This window comes from Struthio camelus, chromosome 25 (genome assembly GCF_040807025.1).
Source record: "Struthio camelus isolate bStrCam1 chromosome 25, bStrCam1.hap1, whole genome shotgun sequence".
NCBI lineage: Eukaryota > Metazoa > Chordata > Aves > Struthioniformes > Struthionidae > Struthio > Struthio camelus.
Window position 1 is genome coordinate 7,552,792 of NC_090966.1, and position 20,228 is coordinate 7,573,019.

Consider the following 20,228-nt stretch of genomic DNA (forward strand, 5'->3'; position numbering starts at 1 on the left):
GGGAGGCCTCGGCGCGGCCCGCCGCCCTCAGGGGCCGCCGCCGCCCGCCCCGCCGGCAGCCGGGAGAAGGGGAGGAGGCAACGGCTCTGCCGCCAAGGCCGAGACAGCGGCCCCCGGGGCGGCGACCGCGGGGGGACCCCTCCGGCGGCGGCCATGGCGGCCCCGCCCCGCTCCGGGGGGGGGGGGGCGGGAGGGAGCGCTTCCCCCCCCCCCCCACCGGCGCCTTCCCGGCCCTTCCCGAACCTTCCCCGCCTCCCGCCGCGGAGGCCCCGCCTCCTTTTACCATATAGGGGAAAGACCCGCCTCCTCTCGCCAAATATGGATGTGCCCCACACCTCCAGCACCATCCATGGGTTGCGCCCGCTTCTTTGTGGCCATATATAGTAGGAGCCCACCCCCTCCTGCCCAAATATGGGAGTCCCCGCCCACTTCCCTGGCGGGGCGGGGCCTGGCGGCCGCTGGCGCGTGACAGGCTGGGCCTGGCGCGCGGCGCCCGGAAGGTGCCAGAAGGGCCCGGAAGGGGCCGGGGGCGTCGCGGCCTCCCGCTGCGGCCGGCGGCCTCCTGTTGGGGCGCGGAGCCGGGCGGGCCCCGCCGAAGCAGGAGGGACGCAGAGGTGTAAAAGCCAGAAAAGGTTTATTTTCATATCAAAACCAAAACAACAACAACAACGAAAACAAAGCTAGGAGGTGCGGCCGGAGCCGCCGGGCGGTGGCGGCTCCCCGGGCGGCCGGGCGCAGCCCAGCCCCGCTCGGCGCCCCCTCACGCCTTGGCTCTCTCGGCCCCGTCGTCGTCGGCCGCCGCCGCCACCTGCGCCACGGCCGGCCCCAGCTGGATGGGCACGTTCCTCTCCGGGGCGGCCGGCAGCGCCCGCCTGGGGGCCTCGATGCGCAGCTGCCCCTCGCTGGACAGGGAGCAGGTCAGCGCCTCGGCGTCCACCTCCTCGGGCACGTCCCACTCCCGCTTCAGCACCTCGTACTTGTAGGAGAAGGAGCCCTTCTCGTCCGTGCTCTGCGTCTCCTTCTGCCCCACCAGCACCACCTTCCTGCCCACCACCTTCACCGACAGCTGCTCGGGGGCGAAGTCCTTGACGTCCTGGCACACGGAGAAGCCCTCGCCGGAGCTCTGGGCTCGGTCCCCGGCGAGGCTGAGGCGGCCGGTGCTGCTGGTGCTGCTGCTCAGGAGCTGCTCGAAGCTGCTCATGAACTCCCGAGCCCTCTCCATCTCCTGCCGCAGCTCCCGCTCCAGCTCGGCGAAGAGGGTGCCGGGGTGCGGCCACAGGGTGCGCACGGGGCCCAGCCAGGGGAAGAGCGTGCTGGAGGCGGGCGGCATGAAGTGCAGGCGGCACAGCATCGCTGCTGCTCGCGTCTGTGTGCGTGCGGCTGGCGCCAGGCTCTGCGTGGGGCTGGGAGCCGTTCTGGGCTGTGGCCGGCCAGCGGCCGGTTTTATACCGCTCTGCCCGGGGGCGTGCAACTTCCAGAACGCTCTCTCCCCACGCAGCCTCCCGGGGCCATCGCCTATTTTTGAGAGGCTGATTATCTGCCAGCCGAAATAGCTGTGCCTGCTTCTGGGGACGAGTCACCTGCTAGAAATAGGGAGCTGAAGTCACAGCTCGGGTTTCTGCCGTGCCACCATGATGCAGCAACGAGCAGGGGAGGGGACCTGGGCACAGCCGTTTGCCGCTGCGCCAGCGCCGCAAGGCTCCGGGGAGCGCAGGTCGCGCGGCGCCAAGAGCGCGTTGTTTCAGCAAGCGCAGGAAGGGACCCACCCCTAAAGCAACGTGTCAATAAGCCACCAACTGCCAGATGTGTCTAGCAATTTCTGGGCTTCCCCCCAGCTGCAGGCTGTGGTACCTGCGCGCGCTGCCTCTTGGGACGCCCGCCAGCGTCTACATGCCCCTAAACACGGCGTCTGGGCGCCTGCGTGGGGAGAGTCTCGCGGGGCTTCCCCCACGTCAGGCACAGCTGCGTGTGGGAAGACCCCGGTGGTGCGGAGGGTGGGCTGCGGCGCGCTGCGGGCACAACCTGAAAAGGGGGGCGTGGAGGTCCCCAGCGCCCCCCCCCCGGAGGCAGAGGAGGGGGAATTAGGCACAGATGGGGAGAGGGGAAGGCGCATGGGGGGGAATGGGAAGAGCCCAGCCCCGTTGTCTGCCTGGGAAAGGACGCAGATTTCTGGCAGGGGTGGCTCAGGCGTCCCATTTGGAGGCTGAGGTGATGCTGCTAATTATAAGCCAGGAGAGCAGAGCTGCAAGACTAAGGGTGAAGGTATGTTGGACACGATGTAAGAGGTGCCTCTCCTAGTTGATGAGTAAGAAGAATGAGCTGGAACGGGCTGGAATGAGCTCTTCTCTTCTGTCCGGGATGACGTGGGCGTGAGAGGCGAGGCCACACCTCCACAGGAAAGGGTATAAAAACTGCAGGCTCTCGGTGCTGAGGCAGAAAGCTCCCAGCTCACTGGAGAGGAAGCAGCCTCAGAGCCAGCAGCAGATACCGAAGAAGCAGAGATGCTTTGCCGAATGCATCTTTTGCCATTTGCCTCCAGCTCCCTGGCCACCCGTCTGGGCACAGCGAGGACCCTCTGGCCGAATCCAGCAGCAATCTTCACCGAACTGCAGCAGGAGATGGAGAGGGCTCGGGAGTTCATGAGCAGCTTCGAGCAGCTCCTGACCAGCCAAGGAAGCTTCGCTGTGGACCATGCCCAGGGCTCCAGTGCTGCCGTGGCCCAGAGCTCCAGTGCTGCTGTCACCCCGGGCTCCGGCGAGGGCTTCTCCGTGTGCCAGGACGTCAAGGACTTCGCCCCCGAGCAGCTGTCGGTGAAGGTGGTGGGCAGGAAGGTGATGCTGGTGGGGCAGAAGGAGACGCAGAGCACGGACGAGAAGGGCTCCTTCTCCTACAAGTACGAGGTGCTGAAGCGGGAGTGGGACGTCCCCAAGGATGTGGACACTGAAGCGCTGACCTGCTCCCTGTCCAGCGAGGGCCAGCTGCGCATCGAGGCCCCCAGGCGGGCGCTGCCGGCCGCCCCGGAAAGGAAAGTGCCCATTGAGGTCAGCCCTGCAGCACCGCAGCCCGGACCAGCCGTGGAGGAGGGCGCCGTTGGAGGAGCCAAGGCGTAATGGGAAGGGAACCGATGCCCCATGCCAGGACCAGAAGAGATGGCAGCAAGTCTTGGGTTTTAGCCCAGATGAGATCCGTCAGCATTGCCTTTTTCATCATTATACTGGAATGTGCTTGTTTTGTATCCAATAAAAGTGCTTTTGAATAGAATCTACTTGTGCTCTCCTGACTATGATTGATGGGGGGGTTGGGGACAGGTCTCAGCCCTCACTGTCAGAGGGCCCAGATACCCAGAGAAAGGGAAGAACTTCCCTGTGCTCTTGGTGCCTCAGGGCAGTGTAAAACGGGGCTGAGAGGCAGAACCAGAGCGAGGAAGGGAGCTGTGAGCACAGTGCTGCTCCAGTGCTGGGGAAATTTGGTGTGGAGTGGGATTAAAGATAGGATGCTCCCAGAGCTGAGAGGGGCAGCCACCACTTACCTGTGCCAGAGCAGAGGCATCTCTGCCATGGGGCAGGCAGACTGCCAGCCCTGCAGCAGCCTTTTCTTCCCCCATGCTGCTGCATCTGCACCAGCTCCACAGTGAACTCCTTACTGATTCAGCCCCTCATGCCCTGGCAGATGCTACTGAATAGGAAGACCATCGTGCTGGGGGCCCTGATTGGGCCACGGGTTGTCCCCTTTATAGCTGTGCTTATCCACAAGCAGCTTGGAAGGAAGCTGCTACAAACACCCGGGATCCCACCAGAACAAGGCACCACCCACCTTATGAGGGTGACGCCTGTCACCTGGCAGTGCTGGTAACCACCATGAACACCCGCAGGTCAGGCCCAGGCAGGCAGCAGCTATGCAAGGCAGGTCCATCTGTTTATACCAAAGCTGCTCCAAGCTCAGAGAGCCCGTCCCCAGCGCCAGGGCAGCGAGGAGGCTCTGCAGAGCGCTGCCACGCAGCAGCAACAGTAAGAGCAGCACTCAACCAGCCCCCGATACCAAGTCCATTGCCTCTTGACAGCACGTCCGGACACCCCTCAGGGTGTTATAGGCTCCTTTACAGAGCTGGGAGACCCAAAATTTTGCAAGGAGATCTTGCAAGGATTTCTGGCAAGTTTTGCCAGAAATTAAGCTGCCAAATAGGAATGCAATTACAACAAGCCAGCAGATGGCAACAGCACCTTGTTTAGTCTTAATATGATTTTTCCAAGTGGGGTTTGTGGCAACCCTTCCCAGACTGGTTCTGCTCTTACTCAGCTCCATCGCAGATGCTCCATGGCTGCACAGAGCACCTCTGGCAGATGACAAGCTAGGCTGTGCTGCAGGGGACAGAAAGAACCTGCACCTAAGCTGCCAGGGGAGATGAAGCCCATTCAAGGTTGCTGGAGCCCACACAGCACAGGCAGCCTGTGCCCCTGCCACACAACAGGGACACAGCCACAGCTTTACTCAAGGCCCTTCTCAAGTCCATAGGAAAGGGGCTGCAGTCTGGCAAAAAAGGAGATTCTAAGGAAGTCCAGCATGAGGCAAAAAGCACCAACACCTCAGACACAGGATGAAGCTCACAAGTCATGGCATTTCACAAAGATTTTATTTGCAGCAACCCAGCAGAGCTTTCACAGCCCCCAACACCACAAACCAAGGGCGAGTCCAACCCAGAGATGGTCATATGGTTGACTGTAGCTGTGCCACTGGCAGAGCTTCTGCTGTATGAACACACCAAGTTGACAGCAGCAAGCACGCACCTAAGCAGAGGTAGCAGGTTCAAGTACCAGGGCCTAGAAGTCCTCATGCTTCTCCAAGCACATATGGCACCTGCCCAGCTGGTCAAAGCAGTACATTTGGTATTAGAAGAGCTGTAAGTGGTTGCTTCATTTTCCACATTGATGCCAGTCAACCATGGGTCTAGAGATCTTGAAGTTCATGCAGCAGTGACAGGACAGAAATGCCTTTCAAGGCCATCATTCTCCAGGGACATTAGTAGTTGAGCACATTATTGCGCAGTTGTCAGATAAGCTTGAGTCCCGCTGCCCACTGCCCTCTCCCCCACGCCTCTTCCCCACCTTAGCTGGTGACAGTTTCCCTAACAGTATTAGGCTATGAATAGTTCCCACCCCTTCACCTTCTTAGGCGGACTTCCTGGTACGCTGCTGCCCAGAGTACCACAAACACATTGAACCTCCTATAGCTGCCAATACCACTCTACAGCTCTGCTCAGGAGCTGAGCACACTCTTTTACCTCCTAGCAAATGGGTTGCAGGAGCAGTTGGCATAATCCAGACACTCCAGACACTGAGCGGGAAAGCCACATGCTCATGTTTCTCCCTGCCTGGGGAAGGAGGGCCAGATGTCCTTTGTGCAGAGCTGCGCTCTGGGAAAGCTACAGAAGAGCTGGGTATTGTGCATACCACGAGAAGACCAGCCCACATAATCCTCCAGCATGTGTTAGGTTCTGATCCAGTCCCATGTTGGGTTCAGCTCATTTTAAGAAACATGAACATGGTTGATCATGGTAGATTTATAAAAAATTTCTTTTAATCACACAAAACTGAAGTTTGTGATGAAGACTAGGTTGACAGTTCCTCTTAAATACCAGTATGCATAAGACATTGCATTAGGCACTAGGCAGCAGCCAACATCAGTTAGAGTCTGGCAACAGAAGCCATTTTAATACCTCCCTTCATACTTTGTGGAATTACAGGCTTTTGTAATACATACTGTTTCCACAGACAAGTTATCCAAGATTTCCCCCACCCCACCTCTGTACATCAGTAAACCATGTGTATTTGCACTAGAGTAGGGTTAACAACATTAGTGGCATCACAACCATCAAAAAAGGACAATTTTCTATACAAGATCTTTGCAAAAGTTGCAACAGGATTAGTGCATTACGACAGAACTGGAGATAGAAAAAAGTTGGCATGCTAGAGTCCAACACAAATAAAGACAATAGGCAGCTAGTTGTATGTACTATATTGACAAGATACTGATTGGTTACATGAAGAAACATACAATACAAAATACAGAAGAAACCAGGTTTGCTTCCCTCTGCCCCACCCCAAAATACTCATAATTGATTTGGTCAATAAGTGGCTAAAAAGCCAGAGTTTGTCACTATAATGCTACAGTTTAGTGGTTTTCCTAGGCATATTGTACTGGTATTAGCCTTAGCTTTTACATGTGGATAATTTTAAACAAGGTTCTGTCTAGTCTCAATATCCCTTTGTTTCCAATAGTGAACTACAGTACTGTGGGACCTGGGTGCTGCTGGCCCTCACCCACAGGAAGGGATGAGTTGGCTAGGCAGACACCAGGTCATGCATCCACCACCACCAGGAAGAGGGAAGAGCAGAAGTTCATATATTAAAAAAGTGACTTAAGACTTAGAATTGAATTAGTATTTGTACAGAAAGGTGCAGGTGGAAGAGCTCCCTCCAGCCTATGATCAAGAAAGGGATGGAGAAATCACAGCAGCCACCAGCAGCAGCTGCTCTACTGTAAGTGCGATTGGTTAGAGTGGATTCCAGTCACGTCATTCGAAAGGGCTTCGGTCAGGTGGGAACAGTTGCTCAATTGCTGCAGCACTGGCTCCTACTAGGCTGACTGCTTTCTTGAAGGTCAACAACTCGATTCCTACCTGGACCGCCAGGAGCGTTCTGGGGTTCATTTTTTGGCAGTTTCTTGGCTAGAAAGAGACAACACATTAGTAGGCTTCTCTAAAAAGGCCAACCTCTTTCCTAGTGCTGCTGGATCACAAGCTGGGCTCAGCCTTGTTCTGGTCCAAGCCCTCATCTCTTAAGGACTTTTTGGGATCAGACACTGCTAGCAGCGCAAGTACAGTAAAGAAACATACTTCCAGCTTTGGCTGTCATGAATTCTGCTCCTTCCTTACTCATCCCAGCTAAAGGAATAGAGGGAGTGGGTTTGCAAAGCAAACACTCCAGGCTGTCAGTGACTGTCTGGGTGACAGACTGTTCACAAAAATATAGCAGTCTGGTCATCTGCTCCAGTAAGAGCCTCTAGAACCTGGCTGACATGGGAATTCCCATGGTTTTCAGTGGGATGCACTCCTGGTGCTCAGAGCTACTCCAGACATTCTCCTTCCCACAAGCTGTTACCTATTGCCATGAAGATTTCATTCACATTCATTGCTGTCTTTGCTGATGTCTCCATGAACAGCAAGCTGTTGTCATCTGCATATGTTTGTGCATCCTAGAAACAATCAGAACGGTAACAGCATTCTGCCAACAAGAGGGCCAAGCAGGCTTTGCATGCTTCACTTGTCGGCAGACAAAACAGTAAAGAAACTGTTTGCCCCACCGCAGGCCGGATACTCCCACCCCAACTCCCTGAACCCTGCTCAGCCACAACAGCTGGAAAACACGCACCACTGAATATTGGAGGCTGGCTATAACAGCACTGACTGTTTGTAAGCCACTTGACCCAAATGTAGACACAGGGTATTTCTCAAGCATAACACCTTGTACTTTGGTTAGCTAGGAATGTTATACACACTATGAATTCACCACAAGCAATTCTGTGCAGAGGTCTGAGATAAGAGCTTCTCCTTAAATGTCTGTCTTAAGCAACTTAAGGTAAGAGCTGTAAAAACTAGAGACCAAGCTGAGAATCTTCAGGTATCTTGTGTCTAAAGGATGCCTTTTCATACCTTACTGAAGGGAGACCATGAGTAAGACAGCAGCAGAGGCTGAAAAAGGAAGCTTGTGCTCTAAGGGCCTTTTCCTCCACAAACATTGTGTAAAGAATTGTTATCAAGAACAGCTACAAGGGCTGTGAAGGGAGAGGCAGGCTACAATTCCCTTTGAGTCTCCTTCTGGGGTCCTCAGGTTAGCGTGAATCTTGATCACCACACTTTTCCTGAAAGTGTTTCTAATATAGCCATCGTCTCCCCCACTCAGTAAAAACTGCTTTCCTGACTTATTCAGGCAGCGCCTGATCTGGGTTCCGGCTTACCTGAAAGTCGACAGCTCTCTTGGTAGCAAGATCTGCCTTGTTGCCTGCTAGTGCAATTACAATATTAGGGCTAGCCTGCCTCTGCAACTCCTTCACCCAGTTCTTGGCTCGTACAAACGTGTCCTGGAAACAAACAGGAGGCAGCAGTCAGGAAGGGCAGCCTCTTGTTAATCCACAGTGAAGATATGATTAGAATAAGTCTTTCCTGGAAGAAGTGTTTTGCCTCTACAGCACTTTGCAGCAGGATCCTTTATCAGCTTAGACAGCCTTGGTCAGAGCTGAGGAAGAGGCCATTAGCAGTCTTCAATAAACTCAGTACCTGCAGGTGGCATGATCTGTTGGCATCTGCAGGGACACCAAACCCAGACACTCTCCGAGGGAATTCAGAAGTGTCAGCTATGTGTGCAAATACCTCCTTCCCAATAGCCACTTACAGCCCTAGTGCAGTACTCACTGTGTTAGTGATGTCGTAGACAACAATGGCTGCCTGGGCACCTCTGTAATACATCGGTGCCAGGCTGTGATACCGTTCTTGTCCTGCTGTATCCCATATTTCAAACTTCACTGTTGTGTCATCCAGACAGACTGTCTGCGTTAGGAAAGCAGCTGAAAGAGAAGGTGTGCGTGTTTGCCTTACCTCCAGCTGGAGAGCTCCCGCAGGCAGAGCCAGCAGCTTGGAGCAGTCCTGCTTTTGCTTTAGGAGTTAGCTGAAACCCCAGACAGAGGCCAGGGCAGTGCCAGTTGCTGTGAAAGTTATAGCTCTGCTGCATCATCAAGCTACTTGCACACAGGATCCACATAGTCACCAAGCACCAAACCACCAACCAGATGGCTCTGGCAGCCCAGTACAGAGATAACCGTTTAGGCAGCAGCGTTGGGCCATATAGAGCCATTCCCTCTCCAATAACTACCATTCAAAGATCATACAGTACAGGTAAAACAATCATCAAAGCTAGTCCTGAAGATATCAACACCAAAGCACTGAAGTCAGTCCAGTTATATTACACTGATTTAGAAACTGGTTATTTCTCGTTCCCATGGGTATATAATACCATGGGTCACAACTAGAACGAACACAACCAGCCCTGTATGCAGAATGAAGTAGAACAGCAGAGCGTCCACATAATCCTCTGCAGAAGAGCATTAAACCCTGCTTGCCCATAAGCTACACTTACAGCTATGTTTAACTCCTACATGGGTTTCTACCGAGGCAAACCAAGCCTTTTCTCAGCACTCACTTTTTAATATTAGTGTGGGAAACCAGGGTGCTGACAGATCTTTGATTGCTAACAACACTATACTTTTTAACTCAAAATCATCAGCACAGGACCTGAAAGAGATATGGAAGTAGTTCACCGTATCAGGCTAGAAACAACCCTGAAATCTCAGGTCCTGGTTTGAAAGCACAATTAAGGGATATAAACTGAGTTGAGGCCTCAGTTCTAATTGGAAGTAGAAATTCAAGGAACAGAAGTGAAGGAGCCTTAGAGGCAGAGCACTTATGGTTGCCATAGCACTATCCTCTAGTGCACTGATTTTCACACTAACAAGCAAGTTGTAAACAAAGAATAAAGCGTTAGCTGTTTGACTATTTGTAGCTAGAATTTCAGATCACATTGAAATAGTCATTAATAACCTTTGATACCCCTGGACTGCATTGCTAAGGCCAGCATCTTTCAAACTTCGCATCTGGACTTGACACTCACCTCCAATTGTGCTCTCCTGGTACTCATGGAACTGTCCCTTCACAAAGCGTAGAACAAGGCTGGACTTCCCCACTGCTGACTCGCCCAAGAGAACAAGTTTAAACTGGCAGATTTTGTTTCCAGCAGCTGGTCCATTCGGTCGAGCAGCTCCACCTCGACCTGCCATTATGGGTGAAGTGCAGGAGTGCCAAAAGTGTAAGGATGCTGCAGGCTCTGAACTCAGATTCACCTGAAGGCAGGTTCCAACTGGAAAAGGAGGTCACAGTTAGTGACATGCTCGTGGACCAGCATGAGTCAGGCTTTTTGATCCGACACCACCATCACCACAGGAAGGCGCCGACTCCTTCCCACTATGAGAAGTTCTTGCCATCAGTTGCAAGCACCACAGCATTATCAGGTCTGTGCTGGTCAGCAGCTCCTTCAGTAACATCTTAAGCAGTCTGACCCTCCTCAGAGGGCTATTGATAGTACAAGCTTTCCTTCCCACTAAGGGCCCTCTAGCACTTCCACTACACGTAAGTGTTGCAGACACCTTGTTAGGGCAAGGCAAGTAAAGACAGCTAACACCAGCCTGTGTTATTAGACCTTTGTCTATTATAGGACTAATTACTAAGGGCATGGAGACATTACAGAAGATGACCTTTGTGACTTCAACTTGTTCCTCTTCTCCTAGATTCACCAGACAACCTCAGATTACCAATGCAACACAGAGATGCTCATGAGGCCTTGAGTACCCTATATAAGCCATTTATGAAAAGCAGTACTGCATGACAGTTCTTCCCACCAAAAATATTCAGACAAAGGGAGTTCTATATTCCATCTGTTAACTTAAAGGTCCTTAAATCAAGCTATTAAGCACTGCATCTTAAAGCAGTCCTTAGGATGATACTTGAGTTGCTGTGCAAGAAGCATGTCACAGGCCATTTATTTGGTAAGATCTTTTCTCTATCAGGCATGTGCTGCATGTTCAGAGACTGGAGAGAAATCACCCCCTATTGCTGCTGCAAACAGGTGCCCTAGCACCAAGCAGAGGCCTAGAGGGCTTTAGCTCAGGCAGAAGGCAGCATGCTTAGCCCTGCCTCAATAAAGATACTTACCAAAGAACAGTTAGAACCCAGACAAAAATCAAAACTACGACTGAGCACGCTCCATTACCAGTAACTATATAACAGAGCCTAGAGAAGGCAGGACTGTAATTTGTCACCCAATGTTTGCTGAATGACTAGAAAGCCAGGCATAATGTGATAGATCTACCTACAGCTTAAGAAAAGCCTTAAGCTCTACATCGAAGTCATGGCTTATTCTGAGTACCTTTTAAGTCCATCTGTACAAGATGCTGTGATAGACCATTAATGCAGTTGCTTTTGTAAACTGTTGCTTTTTATTATCGCATTTGTTGGAGAAGCACTATTATGCTCTGCTATAAAAGGATTACCATACCCAGTGGAGTCATTAAGCATATGGCAGTTCATTAGGAACAGAGAAGAACACAGCTCCTGATAAACCAGGCTAGCCAACAGCACCTCTGAAGCACTGAAGCTATGCCTGCTGCAGCATTAACAGCTGGTGAAAGCACTAACCCACAGCTGCTAGAAAGCCCAGCCCATCATAAGAGAAACTACCAAAGCGCCTAGTGCAGCTGAGATCTGTTCACTGCCGGAGAACACCATGCAAGAGCCACAACCAAGAAGTACCGAGTCAAGTTCTTGGAAAGGCTAGTTAACGTGTCAGGACCCCACCTCCTCTTCCTAGAGAGGATAAATGCTGGTTTGACAGGATGAGAAAGCTTGATAGGAAGCAAGTTAGCAACTTGTTTTGCTAGACAGTGAGGAAGCACTGTTTTGTAGTTCAGGCCAGGAGTAGCTTGGTCCTAGATGCACATCAGAAGTTCTACATCCGTAGCAGCCTGAAAGCTTCCACCTTTTAGAGTTTCTCCTCCAACCCAAGGTCTCAAGGGAACAGCTTTTGCTTGTTTAACCTTGTATTCATTTACCAGAGCAGTCTATCAGCAATACGCAAGCACTAGGCTGCTGTTTCAGACTAACATGCTGCATATTAAATGCCACATGAATCATGCCTCAACTGAGCTATGACCTCCTGAAATATGATAAGGGTGATTCCCAGAACAAAACAAGGAAATCAGCCTGTTGACACCTTCAAGTCTTCGTGTGACCTATATTTCAGACCTCAGTTCATTTTACCATCTAGTTGTGCTACATGAATTCAGAGTTGAACAATTACGTCTATATGTTCAACTTCTCACCGAGAGCTACTGACCAGAGCAAACAGTCAAAAATGTAGTGCCTGTGACCCCACTTAATCATGGGGAAACTGGTCATCATCTAAAGATGATTTGAAGCTTGGCTGCAGGATGGCATGGCTTCATGCCCGCTTGAAAAGTGGCCAGATCTTTACGATGTTTGGGTGGAGTTTATACAGTTCAAGTGACCCTAACTGCAGCCATCTCACTGAAGGTCTCTGGCCAAGAATTAGTACTGCAATCAGCTTTAACAGTTTAGTACTTTTGCTTATGTCCACATAAAGGCTCTAGTAGTAGCCTCTCACTTCAATTACTTAAAGCTGTAGACAGCAAGAGCTCCCCATTGCAGGATGATCAGAGTGGTACATTTTGCTAATACCAACATCTTTGAGGAATTCTATGTTACTGTCAGAAGGAGAACTACCGTTCATGGAAACCGCATCAGCGGCAACCCATGCAGCTATTAAAAAAAAAAAAAAAAACTCCATTCTGGTAAACACCAAAGTAATAGCCAACTAAACTAAGCAAAGACCGGATCTGTCCACACCGGTCAGTGAATACCAGCTGGAGTAACAGCAAAGGCCTCCTGTTTCAATGAATATATTTCCAATATTCAGAGAGATTCTTCAACCACTCTTCCAGCAAACAGTCAACCTAGCATCCACCCCCTTCTGATTCTCCATGCAAAACAGTGGCAATGACACTCAAACCACTGGATGGTCAGATCAGACTAACTACAGTAACACTGTGCAGACAAAACAGAAATAAGCTGAAGTTGCAGCTTAGCAATACTATTAATTCAAGCAGCAAGTCGAGATTGTGATAGAAGGAAGGGTAAGATAGGGTAGTTACGTAACCACAATTAATAATTAGTTTTCCTACTAGCTTGTAACCAGCTTGTGATGTCACAAGATTCATTAAGAGGTATGCGCTGTTTTATTTGCTTGCCTTGTGAGCTTCCCCACTTACTGAAGCGCATGCAAGAGCTGCGAATCATACACAAGAGCAAAAGTACAGAAATTGCAAACTCCTGAAACAGTCTTGTACCTGCTCATGTTGAGATTAAGGACAGGTTTCAATATGTGTTGCTCTCCAGCAACCTAGAGTTCTAGGCCTATCATTCCTGTGATTTAGGCTGCTCAATGCCTCACCTATTTGCCAAGATTTGCTGTAGAGGCTTCTGCACTTCCATGAATGTTAAATTTAAGAATTTGAGCGCCCCAAATGAGAAAGGGCATGCAAGCACTGCAGCATTCCCACTCTATCCAAAAGCAAGGCAATTTTCCAAAGCTGTTGGGAATCTTCAGAGATTAGCATACAGGAGTTAAACCAACCAGCCCCAGTACAAGTAGTCTGATCTCCACAGGGCTACTGCTATGAGATTCCCATGTTAATACTTGCATGAGACCAATTGCTTCACCAAACTTCCTACCACAGGCAAGCTACTGTTTTAAGATGTCATTATAGACTAGACTCTGATATTTTTGCCTTGTGTTCACTCAGTAGCGAGGACTACTCTGAAAGCTGGCAGTATTTAGAAACTCAATTCTGAAGAATCTAGTTACCCAAGAGGACTGCTTCTGCTCTCAGCTATGCAAGAAATCACATTTCACTGGGGATTTGCTGGCTTAGAGTCAAAATACTCAAGACAAAAGCCCCAGTGAAATATTTATCTTCTTAAATAGCTGACAGTGTTACATGAATTCCTTGGCAAAGCGAGCCCTGAAGTTACCGAGTGGTTTTGCTTCACCTAACATTGAATGGGCAGCTAGCCACACTGTTAGCAAGCAGCCTGTGCTACCTTGTTCCCGCCCGCAGACGGGGAGTCAGCTTTAAGAGCCAGATTCACAAGCAACTTGCACAAGCAGCATCAGCAGCTACTAGAACTAACAGACTCTGCTAGCCTAGATTAGCATAGCACTTAGTACTTAACCTGATTTTCCAACACATTACTCCCAAATGAAAAGCAAACACTTCAAAAAAGTCTTACTGCATTAGGGTCAGCACCGCATAGAGGAAGTAATAATAAATCCAGCTCTTACAGATGAGACAAACCAGGAAACATACAGGTAAGTACATACCTCCAAGCTCCTCAACCCCACAGAGTTTGATCAATACTTCATCTTCTATAGACAACATGCACTTCCCTCCAAAAAACAAAGAGCACTTAGTCTTTTGATCCGTAAGACTAACCTGGTGCATCAGCAACAGCCCCACACTGGGGAACTAGTCACTGCACAGTTGTGAGGAGCTATGCTACAGCTTTAAAAATTAGGATTCACAGAGCTAAATTTGCCCAGATAACCATAAGAATACTTCTGAAGTTGTTATCAGACTACCATAAATGAAACTAGGGCAGTATGTATGACATGTATCCTACGACAGGATACTGTTCAGTACTGAATACAAGTAGCTCAACTGAACATCTGACCTGAGCAGTCAGTACCATACTTCCAGATTGTCCAAAATTCAGATCATTGCTACATACAGAAAACTACCGCCCGCTTCAAGACGGAATCTAGTTTGTCATATGACATCTGCTTTAACTAGGCAAGTTAGCCCTAACTCCATTAGGGAGCCAGGAAGCCAGGATCTCCCGTGCATCCTACAAAGCTGATCTGACTCAGCTCTCTTCAGAGGAGAGGATAAGTATCACTGCCTGCATGACTGAGTCAAGAAGCACAGTATTTTGGTCAAAGGAAGCCATCAAGTTGAGTGTGCACCTAAAACTAGTCAGTGAAACTCACACTCCAGCCTTTTAGTTCCCTCTTGTTATAAGAATTTCTAGCATGAACTGTCCTTATTCTTCATCCAAGTCACTTTTATAACTTCTTTGCATTAACAGCAACCAGTCAGCATCTCAGTTCTACAGCATCTAAGATCTTGATCAGATTTTTTGCAAGCCTAAGACAACCCTGAGCCACATACACACATCAACAGTTCCCCGTGTGGAATACATTAAACCCCCAGAAGGGACAAAAGAAAAGTGTGAGCAAACTCAAATTCAGTTTTAACTCACTGGAGAATTCCATCTCAAACTCTTTTATATGCAAGTTTTAATATCTCCAATCAGATGCAGGAAGCTCTACCACCAGCCTAGTGCAACAGCAGGCAAATACTAACCCTTAATCCTTCCATTACCAAGCTTCCAGCACTGTCACGCAGACGCTTTCCATAGCGCAGGTATAATTTGGCAATGGAGCGCTCATGTACATGCCTATGCTCTCTCAATCTTTTTTTTTTAGCCAGCTCAACCCCATACACAATCCCTTTACCAAAAAAATTTTCCTAGGTTTAAGCAGTTACCAAAAGTTTTTGGCAATGTCTCATAAAGTGATAAGACGTTATGCTTACTGATGCTACCTTGGTGCTACAGGTTTCTATATTTAAGAGACAGTTGAATAAGTATCAGCAACAAAAGTTATCATTTTGGTAACACTGGCATTACAAGGAAGTTCCATGCCTAATCCAGTGGGGGTTTTAATTCTGGAGAGGAGCATGACTAATTGCTTTCAAAACTGCAGTTAGTGCCCTATTAGATCACCATAGGCTGAACAGAAACATGCAATTAGAGCAGGCAGAGGTATTGTGCTTCTGCCTGTTCCTTGTACATCAGGAAAGTGACAGGGATAATATTAGAACACACATTCTAACCAGTGCCACTTAACCCTGCAGCTCTGTTTACATGATAGCAAGTGAACTCACACACGGTCATGGTGACAGAAGATCCATAAACGCAAGCTTTCAGTATTGCCTTGGTCAAGCTCTATTTAGGGGAGCTACGGGGATAACACACTTGCAAAGCGTGCTGTGAAAGGAGCAAGAGAGGTGGCAACTTTCTACTAAGTATTAAGGCATAAAATGCAGCATTGACTTCTATGGAAGTGTTTTACATCACCCTCATTTTAGGTAAGCTTCTTCCTAGCTGGATGGCGCAAAGCTACCTATTCCAGATACCAAAGCAGCCCCTGTCCCCACATTAACTCCTCTTGGAGGTCTCATTTCCTTTTAGTTATCCTTGACAACGCAAGAACTTAGTCCTATTTCACAGAAGTTGAGACATAGCTATTCTGAGGAAGTTATTCATGAGCACAGTCTGGACCAACTAGCAATTGAACAGAAGAGTCAAGTTTTTAATCTTGTAGGAAAGGTTCTTATACCTCCTGTTTTTGGTATTGTCTCCTACTGTTTAGCACACCCTTGAGAGACTCAGCCTATTTTTGACCAGGAGCCCAGGAACATACACCTTTAGATGACATCTACTGTTTTGTGAACAGGACAACAAAATCATTAGCGGTGCAAAGCAGAGAACCGCCATCTTCACTGCAAAAGAGTCAGTGACCTTCATAATATCTTTTCCAGACTGCACAGAGATCTGCTGCCTCTAGCAGTTCCTTATTTGGAACACTACTGAATAAAAACAAACATGGAAACCAGTGTTTTCTTATCTGTTCATGTAGAACTATTCCAGGAGTTTGTTCCTGTGCTTCAGAGGAAGAAAGAGTGTTCCTTTTAGGATTTAGATGAAGCTTTATTCTTCCCTGGTATTGTCATTGCCAGGAAGGCTCTTTTTCCTCCGGCTAGCACTTGGAATGTTTTTGTAGCTTTACTCTGAAGATTTAACAGAACTTGCATAAGACTACTTTAAACTTCATACCCCGAGGGAATAAAACAGCTGACTCTGCTATTTCTACATTCTACTCTCCTAAGTATGCTGACCAAAAGACTTCAGGCTACACCCACTTCACGAGAAGTGTTCCCATTTCATTTCCTGTGTCTGAAAGTACTTGGCATTCTTTTCCCTCCCTTTTTAGGGAGCTGCCATGGCCACCTATCACCTAAACATGCAGCAGCCTAGAAAGTTAGGATCACAAGAATTGATATGACCAGCATGGCCTATGGAAAGCCTCTAACTGATCCCTCTCTAGATGCAGAGCTGCTTTGCCAAGATGGAGACAATTCCACTTCCTCCCCACTCCTCCGCACAGTGATTTAGTTTGCCAAGCAGGCAGAGTATGAATTTGTTACTAGACAGTTGTTTTAGACATGAGCCCAGTCCATTAGTCATTTCATTAACAGAGCAGACTGAGCTAAACCCAACTCTATTCAGAGTAAAACCAGACAAACTTTGATTTTACTAAGCTCATATCCATACATGAGGTTAACCTTTTCCCTTACAGTTCTAGCAATTTAAATCCTTCTTCAGAAGTCCCACTTTAGCTTACATTGCTCCCCAACCTGGAAAGGTATTAGAGCCTAAACTGCCTTCTTAAAGGACCTGCACTGCCAGGAACTATCTTAACATGAATGTAGTCTGAATTAACCTGTAATATACTAAGGGTGAAAGACTGCCTCTAAAGGCAGATTTTGCTATGGAGAGTACTTGACTATTTGGGCATACTGTTGAGATATCTAGTTTACTCAAGAGAAGTTTGAGATGGATTATAACAACTGATTCTCAGTACTAATGAGTCTAAGCACACCTGTTCTTAACCTTACAGGTCTGTGTAGCACAGTGCTTTACCTGCTTTCCTTACTCCAAGGAGGCATTAAAACCAATGTTGACTCATAGCTCTCTACAGCTTTTTCAGTCACTGCTCTTCTATCTCATCCCATTAAATTGAAAACTCAGCCCAAAAAACTTCAGAGTCAAGGCAGCAATGAATATAAATGAGCTATTCCAAGGGAGTTCATTCACAGCAGGGCAGGCTAACCCAATATGAATCAGAAGTATGATTTTATTTTTCGGTCTCAATCAAGCTCTGTAGCCACTGCCTTTAGAGCGAGCTCAGGAGTCCTAACTTAGTGCAAACTAGGATTGATGTCATGCTATAAGCAGGGCAGCTCACATATTTAGAGACCCACCACACAAAACACTAAGAATAGTAGATGCATGTTGCTCCACATAAACTTAAAATAGTACCTCAGTGTACTCTCTTCGCTTTGCTTTCCTTACATGTTTGGAAACTACCAAGGTCAGAGGTGTGAACAACCACGTACAGAAACAACAAGTTAAAAGTCAACTGAGAGCAGGTCAACACTGTATTTGATCTCACAGGCAGTGCATTTTACAGGGAAAAGTCAACGTTGGTTAGAGCAGCAACTGAGTTGTCATGGCTCCCATGCTTCAGTGAGTTTTAAGAGCACCTTGAACATTATCAGGAACACAGCTCAAGCAACTTTTGCAGGTTCTGGCATTACAAACCTGTTAGCTCACCCTTATTTCTGCACTATGCCAGTCTATACAGGATCACATGTTGACTATCCTCAGTTTAAACACAGCATTGACTCTTCTGCTGCACAGAAGAGCTGTGGACGGTCTTACGTCTGAGCATTTGGGTTTTTCTTGCCAGCTCCGTTCCTCATTCAAGAGCCTGCAGCACCACATACTTCATTTCACATCTGTCCCTTGGAGGACACAGGGGCAGTGATTTTCATCAGCAGGAATCCAGAGATGCCTCAATTCCCCTGGAACCTATTTTCAGCAGTTAAAGTCACATGCTTCATTTAAACAGTTTTCTACTTCAGAGCCCAGCTAGTCTTTCAGACTCTTCTAGAGTTTCTATGCCGACTTCAGCAGTTCACTAACTGCAACAAAATATTATATCACTTCTACCCCTACAGGGGCCACCCCTCCCCCAAGTCCCATTTAAGTTCCACACAGTCACCTCTAAAACACAGCACTACGAAAGAGACAAAGGGATTGAGAAACAGCATTCACACAGACCCTCAGAATACTGACAGCAAGTGCTTGCACTCACTGTTAAGTGAGCCCAAGCCTTTCTTATTTATAAGGAAAAACAATATTGAAGAGCATTATTAAGAGAGTCAGATCTGAATTTGCAGGAAGCCAGTCTTACATCTTCATCAGATTACAGGCTGTCGACTTTGACATGCTGATCCTTCGGGCGAGCAGAGCTGCCTTTGCTGGCTGCAGAGCACTACAACACCAGCTTCACTCTCCACGTCCACAAGGCCGGTCTCCCGCGGGCCAGCAAAGTTCACTCCCCTGCCTCGCACGGGTACTGACCCCGCACTAACCTGCCGCAAGACCGGGCTGCTCCTACCCCCGCTCGGGCGCCCTTACTGCACGGCTCGCCGGGGCCCATCCCTCGGGTGAGGCAGAGAGCGCGAGTCCTCCAGCGCCGAGCCGGCCCGAGCGGACAGCGCGGCCGGAGCCGGGCCGGGCGGCGGCCCCGCTCCCGGCCCCCGCCGGCTGCCCGCTCCCGGCCCAGCGGGTCCGGCCAGCGGCGGCCAGGCCGCGCCGCGCCGGCCCCCCCCGGCCCCGGCCCCCGCAGGCCGCGCCCCACCCCGCAGGATCCCGGTCCAGCCCAGGCGGGGGGGGGAGCGCGGCCGGGCGGGCCCCGGGCCCCGCGCCGCCGCCACCGCAGCCTCCCCGGGCGCCGGCCGCACTCACCGCGCCGGCCCCGGCCCCGCCGCCGCTGCTCGCCCCCCGCCTCAGGTGAGTCCCGCAGGCTCCGGCCTTCACTTCCGCCTTTCACCCGTTCCGCTTCCGGATCCGCCCACCCCCCTTCCGCTCCCCGCCGACAGGCAGCGGCGCCTGCCAATCAAATTCGCCCCGCCCCCTCACCGGCGCTCCTCCCCCACTCCGGACGCACCGCCTCACGCGAGGGGCGGGGGCTGAGTGACGACACGACGTAGCCCTTTCCCCCGCGGGGGACGATGGGAGTTGTAGTCCCGGGGCAGCTCGGGGATCCCCGGGGAGCCTGAGGCGTTGGGATCCTGGGGGATCCCGGGGGGAATCCCTGGGCCAGGGGAAACTCGGGGCACGGGAGAGCCTGGTGCAAAGGGGGAATCCCAGTGCATGGGGGGATGTCCGGAATGGGGGATCCCGGTGCAAGGGGGGGTCCCGGTGCAAGGGGGGGTCCCGCTGAAAGGGGGGATCCGGATACAAGGGGGAATCCCGGTGCAAGGAGGAATCTCGGTGCAAGGGGAGGGGTCCGGTGCAAGAGGGGATCCGGGTGCAAGGGGGGGGGGTCCCGGCGCAAGGGGGGGGCCCGGTGCAAGGAGGGGTCCAGGTGCATGAGGATCCGGGTGCAAGACGGGGAGTCCTGGTGAAAGGGAGGGGTCCCGGTGCAAGGGGGGGGGGGTCCAGGTGCATGGGGATCCAGGTGCAAGAGGGGGAGTCCTGGTGCAAGGGGGGGGGTGTCCAGTTGCATGGGGATCCCAGTGCTTGGGTGGGGATCCGGGTGCACAGGGAACCTTGTGCATTGGGGGGGGGGGCAGAA

At 50.4% G+C, this 20,228-nt stretch overlaps 3 protein-coding genes across 3 annotated transcripts; 1 reads left to right on the plus strand and 2 right to left on the minus strand.

The window, feature by feature from the left end:
- Positions 1-503: 503 nt before the first annotated feature.
- Positions 504-2,014, minus strand: LOC138062256 (heat shock protein beta-11-like). Its single transcript, XM_068919322.1, has one exon. The coding sequence runs from the start codon at positions 1,349-1,351 to the stop codon at positions 761-763; it is 591 nt and encodes a 196-aa protein (XP_068775423.1). The 5' UTR covers positions 1,352-2,014; the 3' UTR covers positions 504-760.
- A 383-nt stretch (positions 2,015-2,397) lies between these two features.
- Positions 2,398-3,261, plus strand: LOC104152413 (heat shock protein beta-11-like). Its single transcript, XM_009687738.2, has one exon. The coding sequence runs from the start codon at positions 2,502-2,504 to the stop codon at positions 3,108-3,110; it is 609 nt and encodes a 202-aa protein (XP_009686033.2). The 5' UTR covers positions 2,398-2,501; the 3' UTR covers positions 3,111-3,261.
- Positions 3,262-4,611: 1,350 nt separating this feature from the next.
- RAB5C (RAB5C, member RAS oncogene family) lies at positions 4,612-19,568 on the minus strand. The gene is made up of 6 exons (XM_068919320.1): positions 19,397-19,568; positions 9,720-9,965; positions 8,468-8,619; positions 8,014-8,136; positions 7,158-7,251; positions 4,612-6,724 (listed from the first exon to the last, which is right to left on the minus strand). The coding sequence occupies exons 2-6, from the start codon at positions 9,883-9,885 to the stop codon at positions 6,609-6,611; spliced, it is 651 nt and encodes a 216-aa protein (XP_068775421.1). The 5' UTR covers positions 9,886-9,965; positions 19,397-19,568; the 3' UTR covers positions 4,612-6,608.
- Positions 19,569-20,228: the final 660 nt, after the last annotated feature.